General features: G+C 40.4%; 1 protein-coding gene across 1 annotated transcript in view; it reads right to left on the reverse strand.

Moving 5' to 3' along the window:
- Positions 1–216: 216 nt before the first annotated feature.
- arl15a (ADP-ribosylation factor-like 15a) overlaps positions 217–26,922 on the reverse strand; it is a 121,195-nt gene continuing 94,489 nt past the window's right edge. The window contains exon 5 of the mRNA XM_028578301.1: positions 217–2,114. Within this exon, the coding sequence (XP_028434102.1) occupies positions 1,962–2,114 (153 nt within the window). The 3' untranslated portion in view covers positions 217–1,961. The remainder of the gene's footprint in view (positions 2,115–26,922) is intronic.

Raw genomic sequence — 26,922 nt, forward strand, 5'->3', positions numbered from 1 at the left:
GATAAAACATTACAATCATGTGCTACACAGTTCAGTTAGTATTCTGTGAAAGCAGAATGCAGAAAATATTTATACTTCTTAACAAACCTAGAAACTGTCATCCATACTCCCATTATAAGATTACACACTAAAAATAAGAGACATTTATGTGAATATCAAATATTTCACTTTGATATTTTAACTAGCAAAAGTAATCAAAAAGTGAATAACAACTAAGACATTTCAATTTTTAAAACTTTAATTGCCATTTTAGACAAAACCCATGATTGGAAAAAAAAAAAAAAAAAAAAAAAAAAAGACTGCAGTGAAGATTTTTGAAAACTAGGTGTGAGCAGATGGTATGCAAAGTCCAATTATTTTGCATTCAAGAGATCGAATGCACCGACCCATCCAGATTGTAAAAAAAAACTACCTGGCAGATCTCACAAAGTCAGGTACAAAAAGTGATTCAATCTCGTAAAACCTGACAAAATAGTCAACGAACAGCAATGGAAATACAAAAGCATGCAGGAAGGAGGTGTGAACATTACTGAGGCACATCTTGGGGACAAGCAAACACCTGTGGCACAACGAGCACGACTTGTTCTAGAGGTGTGGAGTCCACACAAGGGCAGCCGCGCTGAACAATGGCATCTGGGATTAAAAAAATAAATAAAAAAACAGAGAGCAGTAATGGGGACAGGGAGCAGAGCTGGAGTGGAGGGGTAGTGTTGGTTAGGACGGGTTGGGATGAGGTGGGGCGGGGGTCCACGATAAACAGCAGACAGGGAGGGGTCTTCACAGACAGTTGGAAGGCATTAGGGTGTCGGACAGGGACTTGTCAGATGCAGCTGTTGCTGTGGCTGATTGATAGAGTTTGTATTCCACCCTGATGGGAGACTGGAGTCGCCAGCCAGTGTGGAGAGGGATTATGTCAAATTCAAAAAGGAAAAAGAAAAACAGTAAAAATGTAGAAAAACTAAAACAAACATGACATTTGCTCAACACTGAAATGAAACCAAATCCATCACATTTCTGTACCAGCCCTGTCAATCATGGTGGCTGTTTTTTTTTCTCTTTTTTTTTTTTCTTCTTTGATTTGAAAGAAGTGTGGTATGATATATAAAAAATCAGATTCTGATTTATAAAAGCATTCAGACTTGTTCCCGCTTCCTCCAAATGGTCTATATAAGGTCACCTAGCACTTAGTTACATAATTAGTAGTACCTGTGTATGGCTGCACAGGAGGGTACACAGCAATATGCCTGTTGCATGTACATAATACTTAGACAACACTATTCAGATTAGATATTCAGATACGGTGTGATACACTGATATGTAACTACCATACATAACACAAGGCTTTGGACTCCAATCACACAACGGCATTCGTTGTTACCGAGTCAAACAGAAAAGCACACTTGACAGCCATACAGTACTTCTCAGTGGAAAGAACATCAACCGAGCCCACCCAAACATCCTGTAAAGTAATTACTGGAGATGTTAAACATATCTACAGACAACCTGGGCTCCACTTTGTGTGTGGCAGCGTGTGTTTGTGTAAGATTGAGAATGTGTGTGTGTTCATGTCCAATGATGACTGAAGGAATGCCATATGTCCCACATGCCATTGGTTTAATCACAATGGCACAGACAGTAGTAAACAAGATTTCCATTTCTGGCAAAGTTCAATGAGTTTTCTTGACAAACTGCTTTACATTGGGTGGGTTTAATGGCAGCTTTCCTCTGTCGGGTTGTAGTGACTGACTGGTGCACACACTCTTCCAATTTGAAAAATGAGAGCGCAGTGAAGGGAGGACAACATACAATCCACTTCTCAAAGAGAGAGGCCAACAGCTGCTGCATTTTCTTGTGTGTGCATGTTTGTGTCTGTGCATGAGTGTATGTACATGGGCACCAGCAGGATGCGGTGTTTCTTTGTCGTTAGCCGCTAATGTCTCTTAGCATTAGCAGTGTTAGCATCATATCCTTGCAGGCTCTGTGTCTTTGTCCTCCAACAGGCTAATGAACTGACCAAAGCTCTCCTTCACTGCCTCCAAGTTGTCGGTGGTGCTGCCCTCCAGGATCCAGCGCTTCCCTCTGGCCAGTGGCTCCAGCTCAAAGTACTTCTTGACCTGCCGGCAGAAACAGAAGGTGGTCAGCCAAAACATTCAGTATTCATTTCAATAACTTAAACACCTCCACACATGTTGGGGAAAGTAGCCAATATTATAGTGGGCTTTAGTAACGAGTGGGACTGAAAACCTGCAGATTTGTTGCCTTCCATTGTAAAGCTTTGGGATGTTTTTTAGTCCAGTGTATGGTCAGTTCATGACTCAGCTAGAAGTAAGGACTAATGATAAAGTATGACAAAGACTAATGATAAAGTAAGGATTATCATTTTGATAATAAGTATATCCTAAGTGTAAGAAGAAATTGGGTTTAACAATTGGATTACTGTTTTCAGAGGCCACGCTCTTTGTTTTCTGAGGTTAAGAACATTAATAGGGAAAAACAAGAGCCCAGAGAATCATTTCTATCCACAAATCAATCGGTTTTCCATGCAAGTGCGTTTTCATCACATAATCACTCACAAATACACGAAGGCACAGCCATGAAACTTCCCAAACACAGCTATGCATCCATAATGAGATAATAATAAGAAGAAGTAAAATATAATACAATAAAACTAAATAAAATTAAAATATTTTCTCTAGGAAATATGTTGGCTTGGCAATGCTCTTTGTAAGAGTTGATTATAAAGTTCGTATGTTGGCTTTTGGCCGCTCATGACAGTGGGGGGTTGGGAGGAGAACCACAACCAGCTGTTATGTAAAAACAAATCTCAACAGAGGGAAATAATGTCTTAGACCTCCACTTGAGGTACTGCAGGTTGTTAGGGTTTCTGACATTTTCAAGCTGAGAGTAATGGAAGCAATTTTGTTTGCCCGATGAGAACAAAGTTCAGCCATCTCCTCCTGGTCGTCTGATAGCCAGTGAATAACATACAAAGACAAATGTGTATTGTCAGCAGCTCTCAGGTTTCCCACCATGTAAACTTATTTAGTCAGTTTCATGTTAAGTTTGACACTTTTATGTTTGCTTGTAAAGGTTTAAAGAAATGTGTCTCTCACACTTATCAAGTTACAACATGTATCATCATCTGTAGTATTCATAACTCCTTTAAAAATGTGATAGAAAAATGATCTAATATGAGAGCTTGACTATACTATACAGTAAAGAAAACTGTTTTTTCTTGGTTTCTTGTACAAATTATTGTAATCTGGTTTTCAGAACATTACATGTCTAGCCATTATGATTTGAAATCACAATCTGTTCAGATAGTATAGTATATATATAGCAAATATGAAACAAAGATTGATGATTGAACAAATTCTTAAAATCAAAATAGCAGATAACCTCAGTATTTTGAATTGGTATTTTCCAATACAAAAAGAGAAATACATATGTGCACCCTGTAAAGTGCACCAAATCCACACAGGTGCCCGTCACACAGTCAAATGACTTTTCAACTTCAAGTGAAATTGCTTTTGTCTAGACTGTGCTGGGCTGTCTAGCTGTGCCATGGTGTGTGGCATGAAGAGGATAGGGAGGGGGGTATTCTTTGTGTCTGCTCACATCCAGCCAGCCATGCCAGTGAGTAGGAGAGTGAGCGCCGTCTCTGCCCCTGAGTTGAGTTTCTGTCCGGGTGTAATGTGAGTTTAATGACAGATTAAGTCACCTCAGCCGCATTTGGCTCAGAGGCCTGGCTAGAAAGCCGAGTGGACCCAAACAGTGTTAACAAATCTGTCTGGGTAACTTGAGCTGCCCTAGGCCAGGCTCTAGCTCCAGACCTAGACTGCAGACGATGCGGCTGGCTGCCTGTCTGGCTGGCTGGCTCACTTGTCTGCCTGTGGCCAAGGCCCTCTTCTGGAAGACTCTGGCCCCTGCACTGGCAGACAGTCAAAAGGCCAGCAGTGACCTGTGTGCAAGTGTAGACAGGCTCAAGCTTCTCTCACTTCACCTTGTTGTCTTGCAGGCCAACAGAACACGCCCAGGGGCATCTCACAGTGCGGCAAATGCCTTCTGTCCTTAGAATGATCAGACAACTGATCTTACCAATGATACCAGATGGCTTATTAAGTTTTCAGTGCAGCTTTACAGTTGTGCACTCATGAAAACACGAGTATTCTGAGATAGCAAATAATCCCCCATTTACTTAATACCTAGGTGGTATGAACACCTTCATACGGGCCACATTTCATTGAAAGGGCACATCCAATCCAGAGATTTCAATCACCCCGGACACTCCCTGTTCATCACCCTCCCCTCAGGCAGACTGAGAACCCCCAGGACACGCAAAGATAGACTCCGGAACAGCTTCTTCCCCAGAGCTGGGAACATATTACAAAAATCATACACACATCCACGCATACAAACACACATCTCTTACCCCCTCTTACCCCCTCAGTGCAATCGGACTCTGTGCAATAACTGCTGTGTTCACTGTTTTAGCTGTTTTATCTATTTATTGAGAATGTGTTAGTGTATGTGCATATGTGTATGCGTGTGTATATGTATGTATGTATATATATATATATATATATATATATATATATATATATGTGTGTGTGTGTGTGTGTGTGTGTGTGTGTGTGTGTGTGTGTGTGTGTGTGTGTGTGTGTGTGTGTATATATATATATGTGTATATATGTTTTTTTATCTTCTTACTCTGTATAGGTATGTATGTGCGTATGTATGTACGTGCGTACGTATGTATGTATGTATATGGATGTGTATGTGTATCTCTTTATTTTTTTACTCTATGCTGCTATTTGGAGAGGATGGCTCCAACAGAATTTCGTTGTATCGCATACAATGACAATAAAAATCAATTGATCTATCTATCACGAAAAAGGCAGATGGGATATATCACCAAAAATGCTGCCTACTGGGGTAGCATTTGGGGACTCGTTTAAGAACCGAAGGGTTGCTGGTTCAAGTCCCCATACAGACCAAGTACAGTGTAGACTGGAAGCTAGAGAGGTGCCAGTTCACCTGGGTACTGCCAAGGTGCCCTTGAGCAACCGCTCGGGGTGCCTGTCCATGGGCAGCTCCCTCGCTCTGACATCTATCCATTAATGCATGTGTATAGGTCATGTTTGTGTGTGTGTATTTTGGGCCTGTGTCTCTAATATGTAAAAAATAAAAAAAATTAAATAAAGTATGTTTTCTTCTTCTGAAGGAACCCCATGACCTAACAGTGCACCCACACTGGCAGTCAACAGTGTGGCCGTAACCAGTTTCTCTGAGATTAAGTCCTCCTAAGCACACTTATGCTTGCTTAAGGAATTGCGTGAGGCTGTGGGAAGGGTAAGCCACACAAGACATCGGTTGCCAGATGGCTCCTAGGATGACCACTGGGTCATCCAGTCTAGCTTCTTCTAGGTCATACAGACCAGGGGCCTGGCCTTGTGCATGGGAGAAAGCGGCTTATAGATGCATAAGGGAGTCAAAAAATATTTAATCACCTGTGTCTGTGTGAACTGAATTCCTGCTGCTGGAATCCAGCCATGTTAACCACCAGGGTATTCGGTCGTGGGGAGAGCCATAAAACTTCTGAGCCCAACTAGTTGCGGAGTGGACAGTGCAATTATTGAGAACATGCATGAGCTGGATTTTATATTTTATTCTTAGGAAATGATTTATTATAGACAGTTATATTTATAATTACTGTAGTATTTGATTTTTAAAATAACCGATTACCATTACATTTGTAACCAATTTTTGCAAGGTGGAAGAGTGGTCAATTTCTCCTACCTACCCAGCATACTGTATCATGTGTAAAGGCTTTAAAACAGCCAAAGCATGGTGATTTGCTGATAGCTAGTAGTCCATTTTTAAAACACATCTTCCTTTCCAAAAAGCCACAACTCTGTATTAGGTGGCCTGATTATCTTTGTGTAACAAATGGTCATGTTATGGTCATTAAAAAAAATACAAAAATAAAAATCTGACACATTCTTGCACAAAGAAGGTAATGTTTTAGTAGAAAACAGTTCTATAAATAATGGTTTACAGTTGTTTTTAACATTTACTTAGATTCAGAAATATGTAAGTAAAGTTTGATGATGAAAAACAAATTAGTCTTCAAGTATGCAACTGATTTAATGATTAAATGAGGGAGAGGTGAGGGACAATTTGATCAGGATGGGAAAGTGCACATAAAGGAATTTCTAGATTTTTCTTTAATCACTATTGGAAATCCGTATCTAGGCTATTTGTGGGACAGAAACCAAAATAAACTTGGCCAACAAGACTAAGCTTCCTCTAGACAGAATCATTGTTTTCTAACTTTCAGCTTAAATTGCACATGTTGATTAGAAGAGACAATTTGGCTATTCATTTTTTGGAAAATAAGTTTAGAGGAAGTGTCACTTCATCAAAGATAGATCGTTAGGTTTGACCATTTTTGACAGTGTCAGCAGGGACTGGATGCACAGCTAGTCAGCTAAGATTAAGCTCCAACCCTGGCAACCCTACTTCAGGCACCTTTTACAATGCATGGGCATGCGTGGCACACGCATCCAGCTGCTCCCTGACCAAAGCCAGATTTTCTAAATGTGATGGTCACTGTTGGCATCATGTCATGTAAAGAGGATATCCTGGCAGAATAAAAAGAGCTTTGGCGGCTGACTACCGCCAGCAGAGCCCTACTCTGACCAACTAAACACACCAGGGAGGCAGAGGCAAAAACTCAAAAAAGACTAACTGGACAAGAGAGAAGAGAAAGATGCCTGAGGCCAAGTTCTAGTCATGGAGGTGCATAATGTTGGCTGCTTAGAATATATGTGAGAACCCCCCTGGCAAATCTGTAGCCCTCACACATTTTTATCCTAAACAAATATAGTATTCAAACTAGAAAGCAGGTTGTATTGCTCTCAAACGCCTATCTTCTTAAATACTAGGCTGTACTGGAAAACAAAACCGAAGAATCGATCTCTGCTTCTCTATCAAGGTGCCCAGCAGTCCAACTACTAGATGAATGAACAGAATGTAGGTATTCATTTATTCATAGTAAAGCTTAAGATTTAACCTGTTACAGGTCGTACCACCAGCATCATTGTGGGGGTGGGGGGGCAACAACAACCGCTCCGAAAAATGACAAACCGTTGATTCTTAACATTGTACGTCTATCGGTTAAAATACAGTATATATTACATTTTTGAGAGAAACAGACTTTGTGACAACACATGCCAAACAGTGAAAAACTGCCTTGCTGCAACCAATATCACAGACACTTACGGTGTACCCTGTATGTTTCCTGTAGTAATTTCTGCATTCACTTTTGTGCAGAGTAATTCAGGTTAAGTGCCTTTCTCAAGGGTGTGATGGCAGAGGTCCAAGGCAACAGAATGAACTCAGTTTACATGCCATGTTCAGGATCATTCTGATAAAAAGAATTGCTGTGGTTCAATGGTCTTGCACTATGCGCGTGTATTTGGGAAATCTAAAGTCAGTTCTAGCATTCTTGCAGAGGTTAACAGCAAAGCCAGATGTAACAGACGCAGGTTTGTTGGATACACTCCTACAGCAGATCAGTATCGTAAAAGAAAGTTAAATGACCTGCGCTGTCAACTCTCAATTTCTCAACTAGGGCAAGTTGTTTTTGTCGAGTCTGGCTCTTGCAGTTGCCTCAGGATTCAAAAGTCTGAGAAAAACTAAATTCAATAATATCAAATAATACTAATAATCGCTTCCTGTTTAAGTAATAAAGAGCATAATAGGAAGAAAGGAAAACGTTCACTTGAGAAGATTTTGCCTTTCAGCGATGTTATAAAAATCCAAAACAGAAAGAGAAGCTGATAAAAAGATTTACTCAAAAACAGATAAGTGATCCTTCAAACACTGCTTTCCTGCAGGCAACTATCAAAACTCCTCTGTGGAGCAAGGAGAGCTTTACTCAATCAACTCATTGAAGAACCAATGATTTTAGCCTTGAGGTTTTCATTTTGATAACCTTGAGCAGGGGCCCTTTTTTAACAAAATAACATCCTCTGTTCAAAGGCTAGTTTAGAGCATGTGTGCATAAAGTGACATATGGGAAAGGCCGCAGAAAGCACATCTTTATATGTATTTAGCTAATAAGAATAAAAAAATAAATGTGGCTTTAAAATAACTGTGCCTTATAAAATAGAAGTTATGGCCTCCAATGCCCTTGTTCTAATATGTACCATGACCACACGTCTATCCTACTTCACTGTCATGTGTCAAAACCTCACCACATGAGTAAGCCATATAACTGGAGAAGGAAGCATTAGGGGTCTCTGAACTAGGGAAAGTGGCATACTCAAATATCCAGGACAATCAATTACACCATCCCTTGACATGTTGGCCCCTGTGAAAATATCAGTCACTTGGAAAGTGGCCCACACTGGTGACTGCATTGAAATGGGAGGGTAATGTGAGATCCACTTACCATATAATAGATATGCCTTTGTTTGCTTTTCCGGCTTACCTAAAGAGCCTTAAAGACATGCGAAAGCCCGGAGGTCCCCAAGAGAGGAACACTTGGGAAGCCTGTGAAAAAACAAACATTGCACCACAAACTCTGATAGGTGTCAAATGCAGGCCCAGTAGCCAACAAATAAAACCTAAAGCCTATAGCAAGGCTGTAGCACCTAGGGCAATTGACCCAAGGTTTTGCATCTGAGTGGATTACCGTCCCAGAGCCTTACCCAAGGTAGATAATGACCTGATCATCTCTTAAGTGAAAGTATCACCTGTAGGTGGGGGCACAGGACATTACCACCTTTGTTTCCAGATTACATGAAGTGAGGACCTCTAAATTTTGTTTCAGCTAACGGGTACAGTAGCACAGCACAGAGAGAGGATTAAAAAGGGTTTAGCATGGTGCCCATGGCAAACCCTACACCATCTCATGTCAGCAACAATTCATGTACATACTTGTACTCTCATCGTTACGGGAGATGTCATTGCTCTTCAACACTGTAATGGGTGCTGTGGACAAATCTACAGCAAGTACACAGGCAGGTTTCTCTTGAAGTCACCTAAAGCAGGAAATGTCTTACAATGACTGCACGTTGCTGTTGCCTAGCATGTGCGGTTGTTTTCTACTTGCTTCCTCATTCTTTTTGTCTTTAAAAATACATTGGCTATCTGGTGACTGGCCTACTTTTGAGGAGGCAGAAGAGAAAACAATCGGCTCAGACCAACAAGCCAATCATCAATAAGCAGTGGTGCACAGTTTTCACAGTTAAAGACCATGTTTTAAATTTTGTAATTGTGGCATTAGCCACAATTGCAGTGGTTTGTGGGTGCCCATGCTGAACCATTAAGCAGGGCTTAGCAGCAAATGCATGTACAAGTTTAAAGGGACCCACACACAATAACAAATTATAAAACAAGGACCATGAACCTAAAGTCCGAGTATGGAGAGAGGGAATGGGAAAAAGATATGGACTTTCACTTTAGTCCCTTCATTTGCTGTGGAAACAATCCAGGCCTAGCCAGCACGTAAAAGCGTTGAGGCCACCCTGGAACCAGGCCACAGTTGTAGAACTGTTGGACCAGAGGATTCGACAGGCAACAAATTAAGACTCAAGTCCCCATGTCACAGTGCAAAAACTGAGCTGCTTTTAGATTTACTGTCCTGTTTCACTCAGGTGGGACCATGGGTCTCCCTCAGGCTCAATGCAGGATCAAAGTGATTCACTTGCGGTGCACTTCTCTTCAAAGCCAACTGACCACTGCCAGATCAGAGCCATCCTCAGAGGCGCTGTAAATCTAAGCAAGACTGCACAGAGGAGATTCTTCCCAACCCCTTTCAGTAGCACCGAGGAATTTATTTTTTATTTTTCTTGCAGAAGATCAGATGACTTCCACAAAGACTGGCTGCGGTTACCTGGGTAAATGACCCATGCCTCAAGTCTGGTAGTAGAAACAACAGATGCAATGTGTTTGCAGACCACAAATTCAAACATAGTTAAACACAGGGGATTGGGGCTAGGTGATGATCTACTTTCAGCACAATCATACTGTGATGTTATCGTTCTACAAAATTCTGTTTTCCAAATCAATAATTCTGAGCAAAAAATTGTTATGTTTTACTAAATTTTTTAGTTTAATGTAATACACAACAGCGAAACAGTTTATTGTTCTTAACATCAGTTTGATTATTTTATTTGATTATATTATATATATATATATTGATATTGGCAGTATTTTGGGTTCCAACCATATCGCCATGCTCTACTTGAGACTGGATTGTTATCGGAACAGTCTGGGAACAGACTAACAACTGGACCATCAGACAAACAGGATTATTAAATCTAATGTCATAAGTTTCTGTTATACCATAACATCTCAAAATAAATTTCTCTTTGGGTCAGGTCCCTGAACGAGATCAAGGACTTAAGGTCAGAAACCCGTTGATGTTTCAGTCCAGAAGCATAAGCATGAATGACATTTTCTAGGGGGCAAAGGGGACGGAAAACATCCGTTTCTTCTGTATGTTGGAAAATAATTGGCAGGTTCAGTAGGTGGGACATGGTCCCTTCACCAGGGGTTGACCTGTAGGACACCAAGAATAGTCTGTTAGAACAGAATATCTGGGATGTGTGTGTAGTGGGGGAGGTGAAGTGCCCATGTTTGCCTTGCCTTATTACAGATTTACAGTAACTCAATTTATTAAAGGCCAAGAGCTCCCTGACAAGGAACATCTGGTATGTGGGACTTGAACGGGTGAGCTGGCGTCCTGCCCATGCTCCCCGCTGCAGGGGCCAATGCACCAGCACCTTCCCTCGAGCCTGCCCTCCCTCTTCTTCTTGTGAAGAGGGCCGCCTTGCTGTAGCAGCCCACACAGAGGGCCCTCAAAGCCCAGGAGGTCCGTTACAAGCCACCCCTCCTCCTCCAGGACCCTTCACCCCTTTCACTCTGGGGCCCCCCTTTCACGCTCCAGTCCTGACAGTTGACCAGCTTTAAAGCTGCAGCAGGCCCCCGCTTTAGCACACAGCACGCAGCATTACAATCAAAGTGCCCCCCTTCTGCAAAAGATTTAAACCATGCTTCAAGTTGGAGTCTGCACACTCACTCCCACACATTCACCCTCTCTCACATAGACAAACAGAGACACACACACACACACACACACACACACACACACACCAAGGGACCATCATAATTGAAATTCAAGGTTCCTGGGTTTTCTTACCTTTTCTGTCTTGCATTCTATTCATAATTATGACCACATATTCATATTGTTTCTATGTGTGTCTGTGAATGTGCACGTTTGTTGGCATGTGTTTTGTTTCAGATAGGTTTCGTACAGTAGATGGCAACAAAGCAGAAAATGGGACAAAAGACTTAAACAAAGGATATAATGAAACCAAGGCTTATTTGTTCAAAACACACATTCCACTGACCTTTTCCAGCTGTTTAAAGTCTGTCTCTAACTTTTACTATTGGTAAAATGGTGTATATCACTTTATCAAACTGAAATTTGTTAATTCCACTGCACTGGTGTCTCTGTGTATATGCATAGTTGCAGTGCTTCCAGGGCTCAGCATTAAAAGTGAGATTTGATGTACTTTAGGAAATGTGCTTATTTTTATGCACTATTTATTCCTTCTGTTACAGAATGGCTCATGGCTGGTTTTAACCACTACCAGGAAATCAGGAGTGTACAGCTAATGATGTGGCCCAGCCAAAGCAAAAGCAGCCCCAGCCACAGCATTAACAAACATTTCAACAGTTGAGGATTAAAGCTGTCCCATGTGCTCCTTCTTTTCAAGTTAATTATCCTTAAACTCAATAACGACCATCGGGAGTGAGTTATTTAGAAGTGAGGCCTGGATGAACCTTTTCCAGGAGTCCCACAAACACTACTGTGCCATGAAGGAAAGTTTCAGAAAAACTTTTAGTCATTTCGAGTTTTGTCAAAAGGGTAAGTTTCAATGGATGAAAAACTCCACGGAAGAGAACCCCCGGAGATTCCCAGCGTTTGATCCCTGCGAGTCAGCAAAGAAATCTTGGGGTCAAATCACATGTTGAATAGGCTTTTCGGAAGTCTTGTCCTGGCTAGTGGCGGCCGGTCGTCTGACCCTACTTGACCATTAGACAAAGGGAAGGCACTGACCACAACTGGGATGGGGGATTCTTTTCTCCTCCAATGGAAAGTTTGACCCTGAATAGGGTCGGTCTGGCTGAATTGCGTTCCACACCAATTTTGAGAGTGAGGACCCACTGGGGTCAGGGTTCAGCAGCATTTGACGCAGGCTGTGGGAAAAGGCAAGCACGGTGCCCGCACAACCTGCCGATTGCCTTCTCACCCACGGTGCCCCTTAACCTCCCAAAAAGACGGACCACCAGTCCAGGGATGACAGGACGAGAAAGGCTGTATGGGTGGGAAAATGGAAGAAAGAGGAGCTGAAGGTGGGCGGGAGGGCTGCACTAGCGGGATTGACAAAGATGTAAGAGAGATAAACCATCAAAGAAACGACATGTTTCTAAGTAGCTTCACATATTGCGCTTCGAAGGTCTAGCACATTCTCTAGAGGGTAATCAATGTGTGCTGCTTGACTGGTTTTCCAACCCTTGCCTCCCAAGGTGAGATGAATGAAGCATTGGGTACACGTCTGTGAGATCTCTACCGACACTGAGGGTCTGCAGTCCTTTTGTTTGTTATCACTTACACACCACACATGCAAACGGAGGTTAATAGACGCTATGGAAACATATGCTATGGTACGTCTAAAATTTGCACACCATTTACAAAAAGAGTCAGATATATTTACTAGCTTTAACATCTGGACTCACAACTCTCTTTTTTTCTGACATGAGGCCACCAAGCAAGACTGCATGGAAATATAAATGTAATATTTTACCACACACTTGACTCACACTTTGACTTTCAAATGTAATAATTGGTGACTGACCGTTTTGGTCGCCATCAGTAAAAGTGACAACCTTCCTGCTACTTCATTTCCAGAAGATTTGATAACCAGACAGAAGTCAGGCACTTCCACTTGCAAAATGCAAAGGTGTTGCTCACTTTTACAATTACTGGAATTGATGGGTATTTGTAAATTATAGAATGTGGTCTAGACCTACTCTATCTGTAAAGTGTATACAATTTAATTGAATTGAATTTCCAGCCACCACTAAGGCACTTTTCTGTTGTCCAGCTTATTAAGAAACAGACTCTGTGGGATGAGAGACCGATTATGTGAGCTTTAACAATTCCTGTTTATCAACCTCACACCGACAAGAAATGATACCAGTGGCATTACACGCATTACCCTGAGGTCATAGAAAGGATCAAGAACTGCAGACCTGACAGGATTTGTCAGGATGAAACTGCTTTCAAACATCTCTGCATTAAGTTACATTATTAAATGATTAAATCACACAATGAAGAGCAATGACAAGGTAAAGTGTAACACAAGATTGAAAGGCAGACTCTGGCATTTAAAGACAGCTTAATTGTAACAGTTTAATGTTCTGCTGGAAAATGAAGCCGTCAATGCTGTCTTTTAGCAGGGAGGATAGAGTCATCTTACTGCACATGGCGGGGCCACTGGCTGGCTGGAGACACCTCTTAAAAAAGTATCACGCGCTGCTTTACATGGAATGTCACACTTCAGGCTGCCATACAGTTACACCTCATCAACCGACTGGAGGGAACCAAAAAAACACTCACAAACTACAATGCATCTTTTGCAGTTTGTGTAAATTGTTTGAGAATATCTCTGTGGAAGATTCAATTATTCGTTTAGTGCAAGTAGCAGATACTGTATATACAGTATTATTTCACTATTGAGAGTAAAGAAAATAATATACTGGCAAGAATAATGTGGGGTCTTTACTCAGTGCTAATATAACATGAGAGCTGTGCAATGCAAACGTGTTTTACTTTTACAATTCTGAACTGATTCATACTGTAGGTTTCCCAACCAAATGATTTGTTTGTGCACTGTAAAATGACACAAACCACAATTATGACAAGCATGCGTAGAGTAAATCGGTTAGTAGCTACTGTATCCAAAACAGTAAGTTAAAAATTACTCATAAAACCAAACATCAAAAGAGTAACAGGCAGTAGAGTGAGAAGTTCACTCCGGTACTGGCATTAGTATTTTATCTGGTGAGCGTGCCCTCGTTTAAAAGGCTAACACCTTGTAAAGAAAAAGAGGCACTGGTCTGATTTATCTTGGTTATGTACACAGCAGTATACGCTCATACATTTTATATTCATGTGCTGAAAATAATAACTTTATGTTTTCAGAAGAGGAGTTGAACACAAAATAAATCGCACATCAGCGATGAACATTTGTATCAGTGAATATTTCCTAGAATATTACAGTGAAAGAACACCTCTTTCCCACTGTTGACATGTCAAGGGCCAACTTGAGCTTGGCTTTCAGTACATTGTTTCAATGTTGTCAATATTGTTTATATAATGTGGTCATTGAGTCAGTTTGCACTTGGCTAGGAATGAGGGACAGAGCGCAGCAAGGTCACCTGCTCCTCATCCATTTTCCACTATAGCCTGCAACTCAGAAGTCGGGGGTTGGGGAGGGGAGTTGGGGGTGGGGAGGGTCGGTTGCTGACCGGCTTCAGTCTAGACGGCTCAATACGCAGTTGACTTTTTAAACCCGCTTGTCTGGAAAAACAGCAGACGTGAGGTAAGAGGGGGGTGAGCTGCAGCAGAGAGGTGGTGGTGCATTTTGGCTGCCACAATCAGCAGGCTCGACTTGCTACGAGCAAGCAGGGGACGGGGGATGAGAGGAAAACGGAAAGAGAGAGAAAGTGAGAGAGATAAACAGACAGCGAGGCAGAGAGAGAGAGACACTATCGGAGGGAGCTATCCGAGTCGCTGGCTGTGGTTCCATTGTCAAGGTCAGTGAGCCGCGGAGTAAAAAGTCACGCCACCTGACCCACCCCCCCACCCCCACACCCCTCCTCCGCCGCCTGTCTGCTTTCCTGCTGTTCATCCTGTCCTCCCCCTCAGTACCTCCATCAGTCTCGTCTGCTCACTCAGCATACACGGGGAGATAATCTCATCTCTGTGATAGCACACATATTTTATAGTTACACCATCCGTCATCAGACGAGAGGGATTTTACAATTCCTCTCGGTATGTACAGTGAGGAAAATAAGTATTTGAACACCCTGCTATTGTGCAAGTTCTTCCACTTGGAAATCATGGAGGGGTCTGAAATTGTCATCGTAGGTGCATGTCCACTGTGAGAGACATAATCTAAAAAAAGAAAATCCAGAAATCACAATATAAGATTTTTTAACTATTTATTTGTATGATACAGCTGCAAATAAGTATTTGAACACCTGTCTATCAGCTAGAATTCTGACCCTCAAACACCTGTTAGTCTGCCTTTAAAATGTCCACCTCCACTCCATTTATTATCCTAAATTAGATGCACCTGTTTGAGGTCGTTAGCTGCATAAAGACACCTGTCCACCCCATACAATCAGTAAGAATCCAACTACTAACATGGCCAATACCAAAGAGCTGTCCAAAGACACTAGAGACAAAATTGTACACCTCCACAAGGCTGGAAAGGGCTACGGGGAAATTGCCAAGCAGCTTGGTGAAAAAAGGTCCACTGTTGGAGCAATCATTAGAAAATGGAAGAAGCCAAACATGACTGTCAATCTCCCTCGGACTGGGGCTCCATGCAAGATCTCACCTCGTGGGGTCTCAATGATCCTAAGAAAGGTGAGAAATCAGCCCAGAACTACACGGGAGGAGCTGGTCAATGACCTGAAAAGAGCTGGGACCACCGTTTCCAAGGTTACTGTTGGTAATACACTAAGACGTCATGGTTTGAAATCATGCATGGCACGGAAGGTTCCCCTGCACATGTCAAGGCCCGTCTTAAGTTTGCCAATGACCATTTGGATGATCCAGAGGAGTCGTGGGAGAAAGTCATGTGGTCAGATGAGACCAAAATAGAACTTTTTGGTCATAATTCCACTAACCGTGTTTGGAGGAAGAAGAATGATGAGTACCATCCCCAGAACACTATCCCTACTGTGAAGCATGGGGGTGGTAGCATCATGCTTTGGGGGTGTTTTTCTGCACATGGGATAGGGCGACTGCACTGTATTAAGGAGAGGATGACCGGGGCCATGTATTGCAAGATTTTGGGGAACAACCTCCTTCCCTCAGTTAGAGCATTGAAGATGGGTCGAGGCTGGGTCTTCCAACATGACAATGAGCCGAAGCACACAGCCAGGATAACCAAGGAGTGGCTCTGTAAGAAGCATATCAAGGTTCTGGCGTGGCCTAGCCAGTCTCCAGACCTAAACCCAATAGAGAATCTTTGGAGGGAGCTCAAACTCTGTTTCTAAGCGACAGCCCAGAAACCTGACTGATCTAGAGAAGATCTGTGTGGAGGAGTGGGCCAAAATCCCTCCTGCAGTGTGTGCAAACCTGGTGAAAAACTACAGGAAACGTTTGACCTCTGTACTTGCAAACAAAGGCTACTGTACCAAATAACATTGATTTTCTCAGGTGTTCAAATACTTATTTGCAGCTGTATCATACAAATAAATAGTTAAAAAAATCATACATTGTGATTTCTGGATTTATTTTTTTTAGATTATGTCTCTCACAGTGGACATGCACCTACGATGACAATTTCAGACCCCTCCATGATTTCTAAGTGGGAGAACTTGCAAAATAGCAGGGTGTTCAAATACTTATTTTCATCACTGTAGTGTGATAGGGAGATTACAGAATCATCAAAAATAGTTAAAAGAACCAACCAGCTGCATATGATGTTGTTGAACATCTGAATGCTTCCCTTTCTCTCATAAAATAGTTAATTCCCCAAATCTAAGAAAAACACTATAGTGGTCTCTCTGCTAATGCTGTGTCTAAACTTTGCACCAGAACTATTTAAGCAGCTATTTAAAGTTCAGAGCACTTTCATCTTCATTTGGCATCCTAAATAAAAGTTTTTAATGGGAAATTAGACTTTAGACTTAGAATTCAAACAGAATGTCTGTTAGAAATGCTGACTGCAATCAATTTGCAGTTTTCATTAGTGCCAAACTTTGGCAGTCTAGCTGATACAAAATATTTGACATTGCACAATGATCTCATCTTTACAAGACTGGCAATGAGCCCTTTTGAAAGTCCTCTTAATTATTATTCTGCAGAGAGAAGAAAGATTATATTGGCTCACTTACTTTTGCAACATTACTTAACTCTCTTAAGGCAAAAGCAACTCACTGAAGGATACGGACATCTGCTGAATCATTTGACAGGGCTGCAGCAAACCATTACTGATTGTCTGGTGGTTCTGAATGCTTACTAATGATGATTAAATCTAGATGAAAATACTAAGAGAGGTTATAGCTCACAGACTGCCCTTGTGATGATTAAGCACTGACCAGAGCTTTTTCCGGCAATGAGGTATGTGAAAAAACAAAGGGCAAGCCAACGCAACAGTGACATGCTGTGCAGTGTTAAGCATAGCATCACTTTTGTCGTGAGCATTAGTGTTTATGGACTACATAAGATGCCCCCCCCTCCAGGCCTTTTAATATCACCAGCCTTTCCTTTCCCATGAAAAGAAAAGAAATCAGCCTGTGACAATTAAGAGCAAGCATAGGGAGGGCAGAACACAACCACCACGACTTGTGGTGATAAAGACAATCAACAGACATCTGACATGACATCATACACAATAGCCCCACACACTCATGACTAGATCAACATTTTCCCTTTAAAAAGGGCTGTGTTGATGTCATATCATAGGTAGCTGTCAGAGTTGTGTGAAAAACAATTTCTTTTGAGACACTGACAACAATTTTTTTTATAAGATGCTGTTTTGCTCATTGTTAACAGCAAAGCATTCGGTTTCATTATCATACTTTGTTTGACCTGTCCCCTCTAAGAAATAACCTGCAAAGAACCCAAACTAATTATGAACCTCCACTTCTAATAAAGCACATTTTATCTAAACATGACTGTATTCTGCTAAGTTATCAAGACCTTATTCTACTGCAATTACAATGATTTACCATTTTACTGCAGTATTTTGCAGAAACAAACTATTAATTTTGGATGTTTTTAAGAGAGCTCTGTTATTGTTTTAGATGCTGTTTGTATGTGCTTGTGTGTGACTGGTTTTGTTTTGTTGTGCATCTTATCTCTGTTTATGTGTCTTCTGCTGTACTCTCTTGCAAAAGAGATGTTGATCTCAATGACATTATCTGATTAAATTAAAGTTATAATAAAAATCTCCTTTATTCTGACATCAATAAGGTCAAACTGGCAACATTTGTATAGTCCTGTTAAAAAGCAATTAACGGAAGGAAGTCCTTCAAAAATACTTCAAAAACTAAATATCACTAAACTTTCTTATTTGTGACTTGATTATTCTAAATGAGCTGGCAATAATAAGTAAGCCATTTCCAGTCAGTAATGACGCAAGTGCATGGTATTGTAAGGGTGATCTTAACAAGTTAATTAGAGACATTTGGTAACGGAGTTGCTCACACTGTGTTGTTTCCTTCTTAAGTTTCATTGATTGGCCCTTACCTGTGCCTCATCTTCTCCACAACCAATCAGCAGCCACTGGGGAAGTTTGAGCCACCAGCGTCACAGGCTACAATGACACACACACACACACACACACACCATGTGCCAGACGTTTGACGAAAGTTTCAGACACTGGGCGCCACATGAGTCATTGGGCACAGCCACCACCCAATGTGTGCCAAGACCTGCAAGTTCACCATGTGCAAAATGTGACAGAGGACAGTGGTTGACTAGCCACTTCCGTCTTGGACTATTCCCAACACAGTTTCATCAAAAGTTATCTTTCCGCAATGTCAAGTGACTGCAATAGACACTTAGAATAGAATTACTGTCCCAGCTAACATAAGGAATCCAAAACCTATGGCATTTCTTTGGGCAAGTAGGGTTCTCAAACAGCTGAACAGAGCAACGTCAGCACAATCTTATTCTGAGCATAATAAACTAATATTTAGTAGATTCAAAAACAGCCCTCACCTCCCACTCCTGCTTTTTTTATTTATTCTTAAAAGAGCAGATTATTTTCTTTAAATCAATTTCTCTGGGCCCCCAGGCTGTCATTTTTTTTAAACGTGCTATCAACTGTTTATGGATAAGTAAACTTCTGAAATGCTAGTAGAGTATTTAAACCTATTTGGGATAACAATCAAGCCCCTTGGCAGATTAAAGCAATCCAAGCAAGAATGCATTACTTACTTCGCAGGGCAACTACCTACGTGCTACATGCTGAAAGAACTTATAAACTAATTAATGACTAAGAGCAAGTGGTCTATCGGATGTAACATTCAGGTAGCCATCTGGATCAGGTCTACCACCTGTCGAGTGTAAGTAAGAACATTATGTTGCTAGGCAAGATATGTATCATGTTTCAAACAAAAAGTCAGTTGATTTTACGAAGTTTGTCCATTACTAGAATAGTTAAAGAACATGTATGATCTATCTATCTATGAATCCATTCAGCCAGCTATCATCAATGTCTGTCTAGACTTAGTCATGATCTCCATTCATGCACAGAATGAGATACATTAATCTTGAGCATCTAGACAGATTTTTAAGCAACACAATGTTATGTTAACGTTTGTGACATCCTGCTGTTCATAATACATATAAACACGTTTAAATGGCTAAACAGGAAAAAATTCTCAGGACTATGGAGACAATTTGGGAATTCATTGCCATCATAGGATTTGACTTTTTAAAAATGTAAATATATATTCAACATAACTTTTTTAACTTATTTCCAGTGTTACATGTTTCAAACCAAAATAGGGTTGCATGATATTGATAAAATGTGATATTGATTATGAATATTGCGATATAGATATTAATTTCAATATTAATCAATAAATATGCACACATGTGGACCTGTGCGCTGACGTGTACTAACATGTGCAAGTGGCACGGTAACTGGCCAATGAAATGATCATTATAGCGTTTCAAGCGGGCTCTAAATCAAACACAACTAAGCCACACAGCCAACAGACGGGACGCAGCGCTCCACAAAATAAACAAAATATTGCATACTTATTGCAACACTTTTGATATATTGCGATAACGATATTGAGTCGATATATCTTGCACCCCTTAATATATAATATTGCAATAACGATACTGAGTCAATATATATTGCATACTTATCGCGACACTTTTGATATATTGCAATAACGATATTGAGTCGATATATCTTGCACCCCTTAATATATAATATTGCAATAACGATATTGAGTCGATATATATTGCATCCCTAAACCAAACCACATTGTATTTACTGACCTTTACAGTGAGTGCAGTTATTAATGTATCTTTAGGCTGGTTTTAGGTAAAAGAACTAATCAGCGTGTTAAAGACAGAACACAGTCGGCACACAAGCAAAGAGTACGCAGAGCCAAGTCTGTGTTTTCTTTGAGCCAGGGGCAAAGGTGGACATGTGGCATGTGTGTGTCACACTCGCAGACAGGCAGAGAGAGATAGAGATCATTTGATAAAACATGAGAGAGTCATAATGAAAGCAGGAACAACAGTGATTATTATTAGATGATAAAATGTCAGGTTAATAACACAGAAGCCCAACACAAGCTGTAGGAACTGATGCGCCCAGCGTGTGAGTTGAGTACATGAGTCATCACACCACAAATCTAGATCTAGTATATATTAATCTGTTATTTCCTGTCTCAATTTCAAAGAAACTGTGGGGTTTTCCTGACCAAGAGCTAGAACACACATTAGCTAAACTAAACTGAATAAATAAATAAAACATAATATAATCAAGACAAAATATTTGTGTTGTGCGTTTCATGTATTTCTGGACTTCACAATATAATTATGTGCTGGTAGTTTGTTTTGTCCAGGAGTGCTATAACAACACCTAAATGTAAGACATTTCATTAACATGCTTGGTTTAGTTTGGGTTCATGTTTCTTACAGAAACAGAAACAGAAACAAATGTGGTAGAGTGTACAGAGCTGAGCTTCTGTCCAGGATTAGTTCAATGAACTGGAACTACAGACTTTGCATCCCTAATTGCATCCAGAACCCCACTATGGTAATATCAAACAATTCATTGGAAATCTGGGGCCTCTCTAGAATTTCTGTATGATGGTGGCACTCATTTTTGAAAAAGCACATCCTAAAATTGCATGATAAAATGCATACATCTTAAGTGTTATAACAGTGCTCCAATAAACAGTAGAACAATGGTACGGCACCCCTGAGGAAAGCAAAGGCGATGCTCTGAAAGCCGAGCGAACTTCTACATGATGACAGCGAGAATTACTGTTTGTATTCCACTGTATTAATGAACGAGTGAGTCAAACAAATGTCTAAACTAAAAGAGATCATTATACTATCACTTCATTGAGATTTCTGTTAGAAACACAAACTGTCACTGACTGTCAGAGCTTAGCTGGGAAGCATAAAATCATTATCGCCAAGCCCCAAGGATCTTGGAAACTTGTTTAAACAAACGTCCTGAATGTGTATTAAACAAAAGAAAAAAGGGGAGCCATCTATGATATATTGCGATGAGACTGCACCATTATTTAGTTTATTTGCGTTCAATCAGTTTTAAATGCTGAACTGCTGCAGGAAAAACTAACCATTAAGCGGTGTTTAGTGCTTTAGGATGGTTTCAGTAACTTTCATGAAAGTAAAAAAACAAACATTTTCTTTGACCATGATGTTCACACCTAGAGTCAATTCATTAAATGCACAACTTCTCTATTGAATGACTCCCATCAGATTAATCAGGCACTCATGGAGGTAACGAAATGCTTCTGAGAGCAGAGGTTATCAGTTGAAGGTAACATAGTATATAGAATATAGTATATTGTTGTGCAACATTTACAGTACGTAAAACCTACTCAGTAGCAGAGGTAAGAGTCTTGAGAAAGAGCTCTTCTCTAGTGTTACCGGCAAATTACCTCAGAGTGATTAAGTGAAGCAGTCACCGTGGGGAGTATATTTGTACATTTTGGATGAGAGTCAAATGAACATAGAATTACTAAATCAAAGTCAAATCAAATCAAAGCGGATAAAGCATAGTTTGCTGACTGAGCATTGTTGTGGTAGTTGGACCTGTTCCAAAACTTTGCAGTGGCCAAGCTGTTCATTTTCATTGTCTGGCTGCCTTTCCAATGCTTTCAATTTTTTTATTAAGACCCTTTGGTGTTTGTGGTGGTTAAAAGGATGGATGATTAGGACTGTCGCGATAGTTAATAAATCAATTAATCGCATGATAAATAAAAATGAGCTCGATAATTTTTCCGGCCGCGATAATTTCCATTTGCATGTTGGTTTGTTTTCCTCTGCCGCCACGGTATCAGAAATAGGGCAGACGCACAACAGGGTTTCCGCTATGTACATGTAGGCCGCACTGCCGCTCCTTCAGTTGTTTATGAAAGTTGTAATTACACGACTCTACAGAGCCGTGTGCTCTACTGAACTCAAGCGAACTGTCATCCGCTCTCTCTCCCCTTTAGGGTGAGCAACTGGAACAGTGACAGGACGTCATCACTCGCGAAGTCATGGCAACCAAATAAACAATAGGGCGAGTACATTTGTCACTCAATCTTAGGCAAAGTGACAAACAGCGAGGAAAGCCGCGACATAAAATCCGCACTCACGCGGGTCCCGTGAAATATGATAGCTACAGTTTATTGGAAAATAGCACCGTGCACACTGAATTTGATGAATTTACTCTTTATCAGACCCCAGATGAGACAAGAAGCTAACGTTCGCTAACGTTAGCTAACGTTAGCGAACGCTGCGGTCCCTCTGCCTTTGGCTCCCCTCTGCAGGAGACGCTGTATTCCTCCGACACACTGTATTAACGTTACGGTTTTAAAACAGTTTTCCAGGTTAGTGGGGGTGCATACCGCTCAAAACCAACATGAAAAACGTAGCTAGTAATGTTCACTCAGAGTTTTGTTTTGTTGTTAAACTGTGTGTAAAATGAACGTTGACGTTAAATCACCGGTTTCAGGTAACGGCACCGTACGGACTACGATACCGTCTATTTGCTGGATGGTTTCAAGCTAACACTCAGTAGCTTAACATTAGCAGATAAGCCTGGTATTCATATTTTGGCACAATTTTTCTGACCGTAGTAGTCAAAGTGTGATGCCAGATGCTAAAAAGAAACACGCTGTTTCAGGTAATGGTAACGTTTTGATTACAGTGCATTTTTTGTTAACAGAGATTGAGAGTCCATTTTATTTATTGTTTTTGGTTGTTTTGTTCATTTATTGTGGATATTTAAAATGTCTTCCAGTTCCAGTGTTAAATATTCTTTAGAAATAAAAAAAATATTGATCTTTGAAAAGGTGTACCTGCATTATTATGCCATTATCATTGTATTAGATGAAAATGGTCTCTCAACGACAATATTATCGTTTATCGCAATAATTTCTGGGACAATTTATCGTCCAGCAAAATTTGTTATCGTGACAGGCCTATGGGTGATAACTAAGTACATTTACAAAATCACTGTTCCTAAGTAAAGTACAAGAAATTCAGAATTGTACTTAAGTATTTTAATTTTATACTACTTTATACTTTTACTTAACTACATTTCAGAGGAAAATACTTTACTTTTTACACTACTACCATTATTTGGTACCTGTAGCTACTTTGCAGATTTTAAAAGTATATAATGAGCAAAAAAAATACAAAGCATTATTATACAGTAAATTAAACCACCCAACAGTTTAAAAAAAAAAAAAAAAAAAAGAGTAAGATTAGGTATATATTACATACACATAACATTAAAATATGTTACTCTGTCAATGATAATCTAATAGTATAATATATAATAATGTTACAATGACACAGCTCATTTTGGATGCAGAGTAAGTACTTCTAATTTTATACTTTAAGTATATTTTCTTGATAATACACACTTTTAATTAAGTAATATTTAGTATGCAGGAGTTTAACTTGTAACAGTATTTTTAAATTGGGCATTGCTATTTTACTTAAGTAAAAGATCTTAATACTTCTTCCACCATTGATGCTTTGAGGGGAAGCGACTCCACTGGAGGGGTTAGCATGAACTGTTTGGTGTGAATGTCAAGTAAACAATAAGGACCCTCAACAGCCATGCATTACTTCAAAAGGGCTCAATTACAAGAGATTATTACACATAAACGTTTCCGCCATTGTACGGATGTATACAGTTTTCAGCAGTAATTGTGAGAGTTGGAATGCCATCCTCTCCATTGTCAGTGACTGGCAGTTCATCTCCACAGGTGAAAAACAGACTCTTTCCACAGGCTAGGATTACCAAAGAAAATAGGAAACAATATTATAAATGTTGTATAGCGGAAAGCCCCTTGTGCACAACAGACACTAAAGGAGTAATTTAAATAGAGCAGGAAGGAGTAACAATAAAATTAAAGACTGCTGGCCTTTTCCCAGAATAAAAGCAAAGGACATGTATCCTGTTTGTGCATTCACATCCTTAGAAAGCAGAGCCTCCGCAGCCTTCATCTGAAGGCTATGACACAGCTGCTTCTAAAACACCCTAAATCATTTGATTCACTTCCAGACGGTAAGTGCCCGAATCTAATCAGCAGAAACACAGTGTTCTGAAATGATGTCAGTGCTGCTGAGGACTGGTCATGCCGCAGGGTGCAGACATTAGGCAGACTAGCTGCAAGCTAACCCCACGTAGGGTCATTCTTGTCATATCACATCAGAGACCTTTAACATTTCACCATTAGCCCCCTTTAGGTCTTAGCGGGCTTAGTCATATCCCAAGACATTTTGTTCATTCCCTTGCAATCGCTGGTTAAACCTGAGGGGTAGTGACTAGACTTCAAGACCAACATATCACGCCATATCCAAGGAGAATGCATGCAGAGATACAGATTCACTGATCTAACGTAAACTGCTTTTGTAATTTGGGGTTAAATAAACAGATAGTGGGAATTAACACATTTTTATTTAAATATAATAAAGTTTACAGTTTTTATGTGCCTGCTTCTAAAATTGCCTCCACACTGCCAACCAACACCAAAAACAAGCCATACAACCAGCCCACAATTCCTTCATGGTATAATGCAACATGGCACACTGGGGGAAATGCTTTAAATCGGTGCTCACGTATCCATAAAGATAAAAAAGGATGAATAGGTGGTTCTGCAAATCTGGTACATGTACCAGAGAGAATTATGTGCTATGGCCACAGTTTAAGAGGCAAAATTGACAACAATTACCACCACCCACTTGGGAACTGGAAAAAATAATGTTCTATGTGGGAAACGAGACAGATTTCTTATATTTGCACTTAGCAACAGGACAAATTGCATACTGGGCATGACAAAACATGTGCTACCAAAAACAAACACATCATTAGGAATTTGACTCTGATGTACATTACGGTGGCTCAGCAATACTTTGATCACATTTTGGATGAGGGGGTAATTATGAAAAAAACTAAGTTCAACTCAAAATGACCTATTTAAAACCCCAAATTCAGATGCATTCGGGGAAATGTGCACATCCTCAGCAAATTAACTATGTAGTGTAGATCCATGTAAGCTTTTTCCAAAATAACTGGATTAACCACAAGGTACACATCATCACACAGTTACTTTAAATGGGCTAAATGGACTTGTTAGTGCACAAACTTGTTATACTTGCAGTAGGTTATTTAAAGTGCTCATATTATGCTCATTTTGAGGTTGTACCAGAATAGGTTTATGTGGTTTCATTTTCATAAAACTCCATATTTTTGTTGTACTGCACATTGCTGCAGCTCCTCTTTCCACCCTGTGTGTTGAGCTCTCGGTTTTAGCTACAGAGTGAGGCATCTCACTTCTGTACCATCTTTGTTGGGAATCGCACATGCGCAGTAAGTACTGCTAGCTTGTCAGTTGCAGAGTACGAGGGCGTGCCATGCTAGCAGCTAGGCGAGCATTATAACGTGTTACAAAGTGACGAGCGTTAGTCACGGAAGTAAGGGCTGGACTACAATAGAGCTGTTTGGAACAGTTTGTGAACAGTGTTTTCTGTTGGAGATGGTAAGTGCCTTTGGGGTGGACTTTGGGCTTTTTTACTTTGTAAACCTATAACGTGCACAAAAAGTTATAGAACACAATAAAGGAAAGGGAAAAAGCCAAAAAGCATAATATGAGCACTTTCACAAAAGATCAAGATCAATCCATTTTAACCATCTCCAAACTTGACTTCAGTTGTTTTAGAAAATATAAAACATGGGACATGTTTGTTATGGGAGTATTGACTACAATGTTTTTAGTGCATACAAACAAGAAATGTTTTTCAAGTCATAATTTTACTCTTTCAATTTAAAAACAAATATCAAATAAACAGGGTGGAACACAGCCTTCGGTTTGTATGGGTAAACACATTGATCAAACACACTGCAGAGCTGGGTTACAATAGACCTTTCCACAGCTTTTTTGTTTGAGTTAGAATATGTTTGCATATAAGAGTAGAACTGAGGTTCAGGTGCAGCGCCTCAGGCTCAACTAATCCTACTTGAAGTGCCCGTCCCATTAGACCGTGTAATCAGGAATGTGCTGCAAAGCAGGTGTGTTAATAATGCTTATTAAACAAACGCTGTCTGCTTTGGATACCTGATGTCAGTGATGTCATGACAGACATGAAATTGTGTGTGTTGGGGGGGGGGGGGGAATGTAAGGCTAGTGAGGAGTATTTTCACAGACTGCCGAGTCCAGACAGAGAGGCTAAGCGAAAATAGCTCAAGGGGCAAACAAGGTAACCTTTTTCAAAAGAAGCTTCAGGGGGTGTCTGCCAAGTCCCACACAATACTGTCTGCAGTGAATGTCTGTGTTGCACTTGTACTGCACTGCAGAACAAAATATCTTAAAACG

This window comes from Perca flavescens, chromosome 5, assembly GCF_004354835.1.
Source record: "Perca flavescens isolate YP-PL-M2 chromosome 5, PFLA_1.0, whole genome shotgun sequence".
NCBI lineage: Eukaryota > Metazoa > Chordata > Actinopteri > Perciformes > Percidae > Perca > Perca flavescens.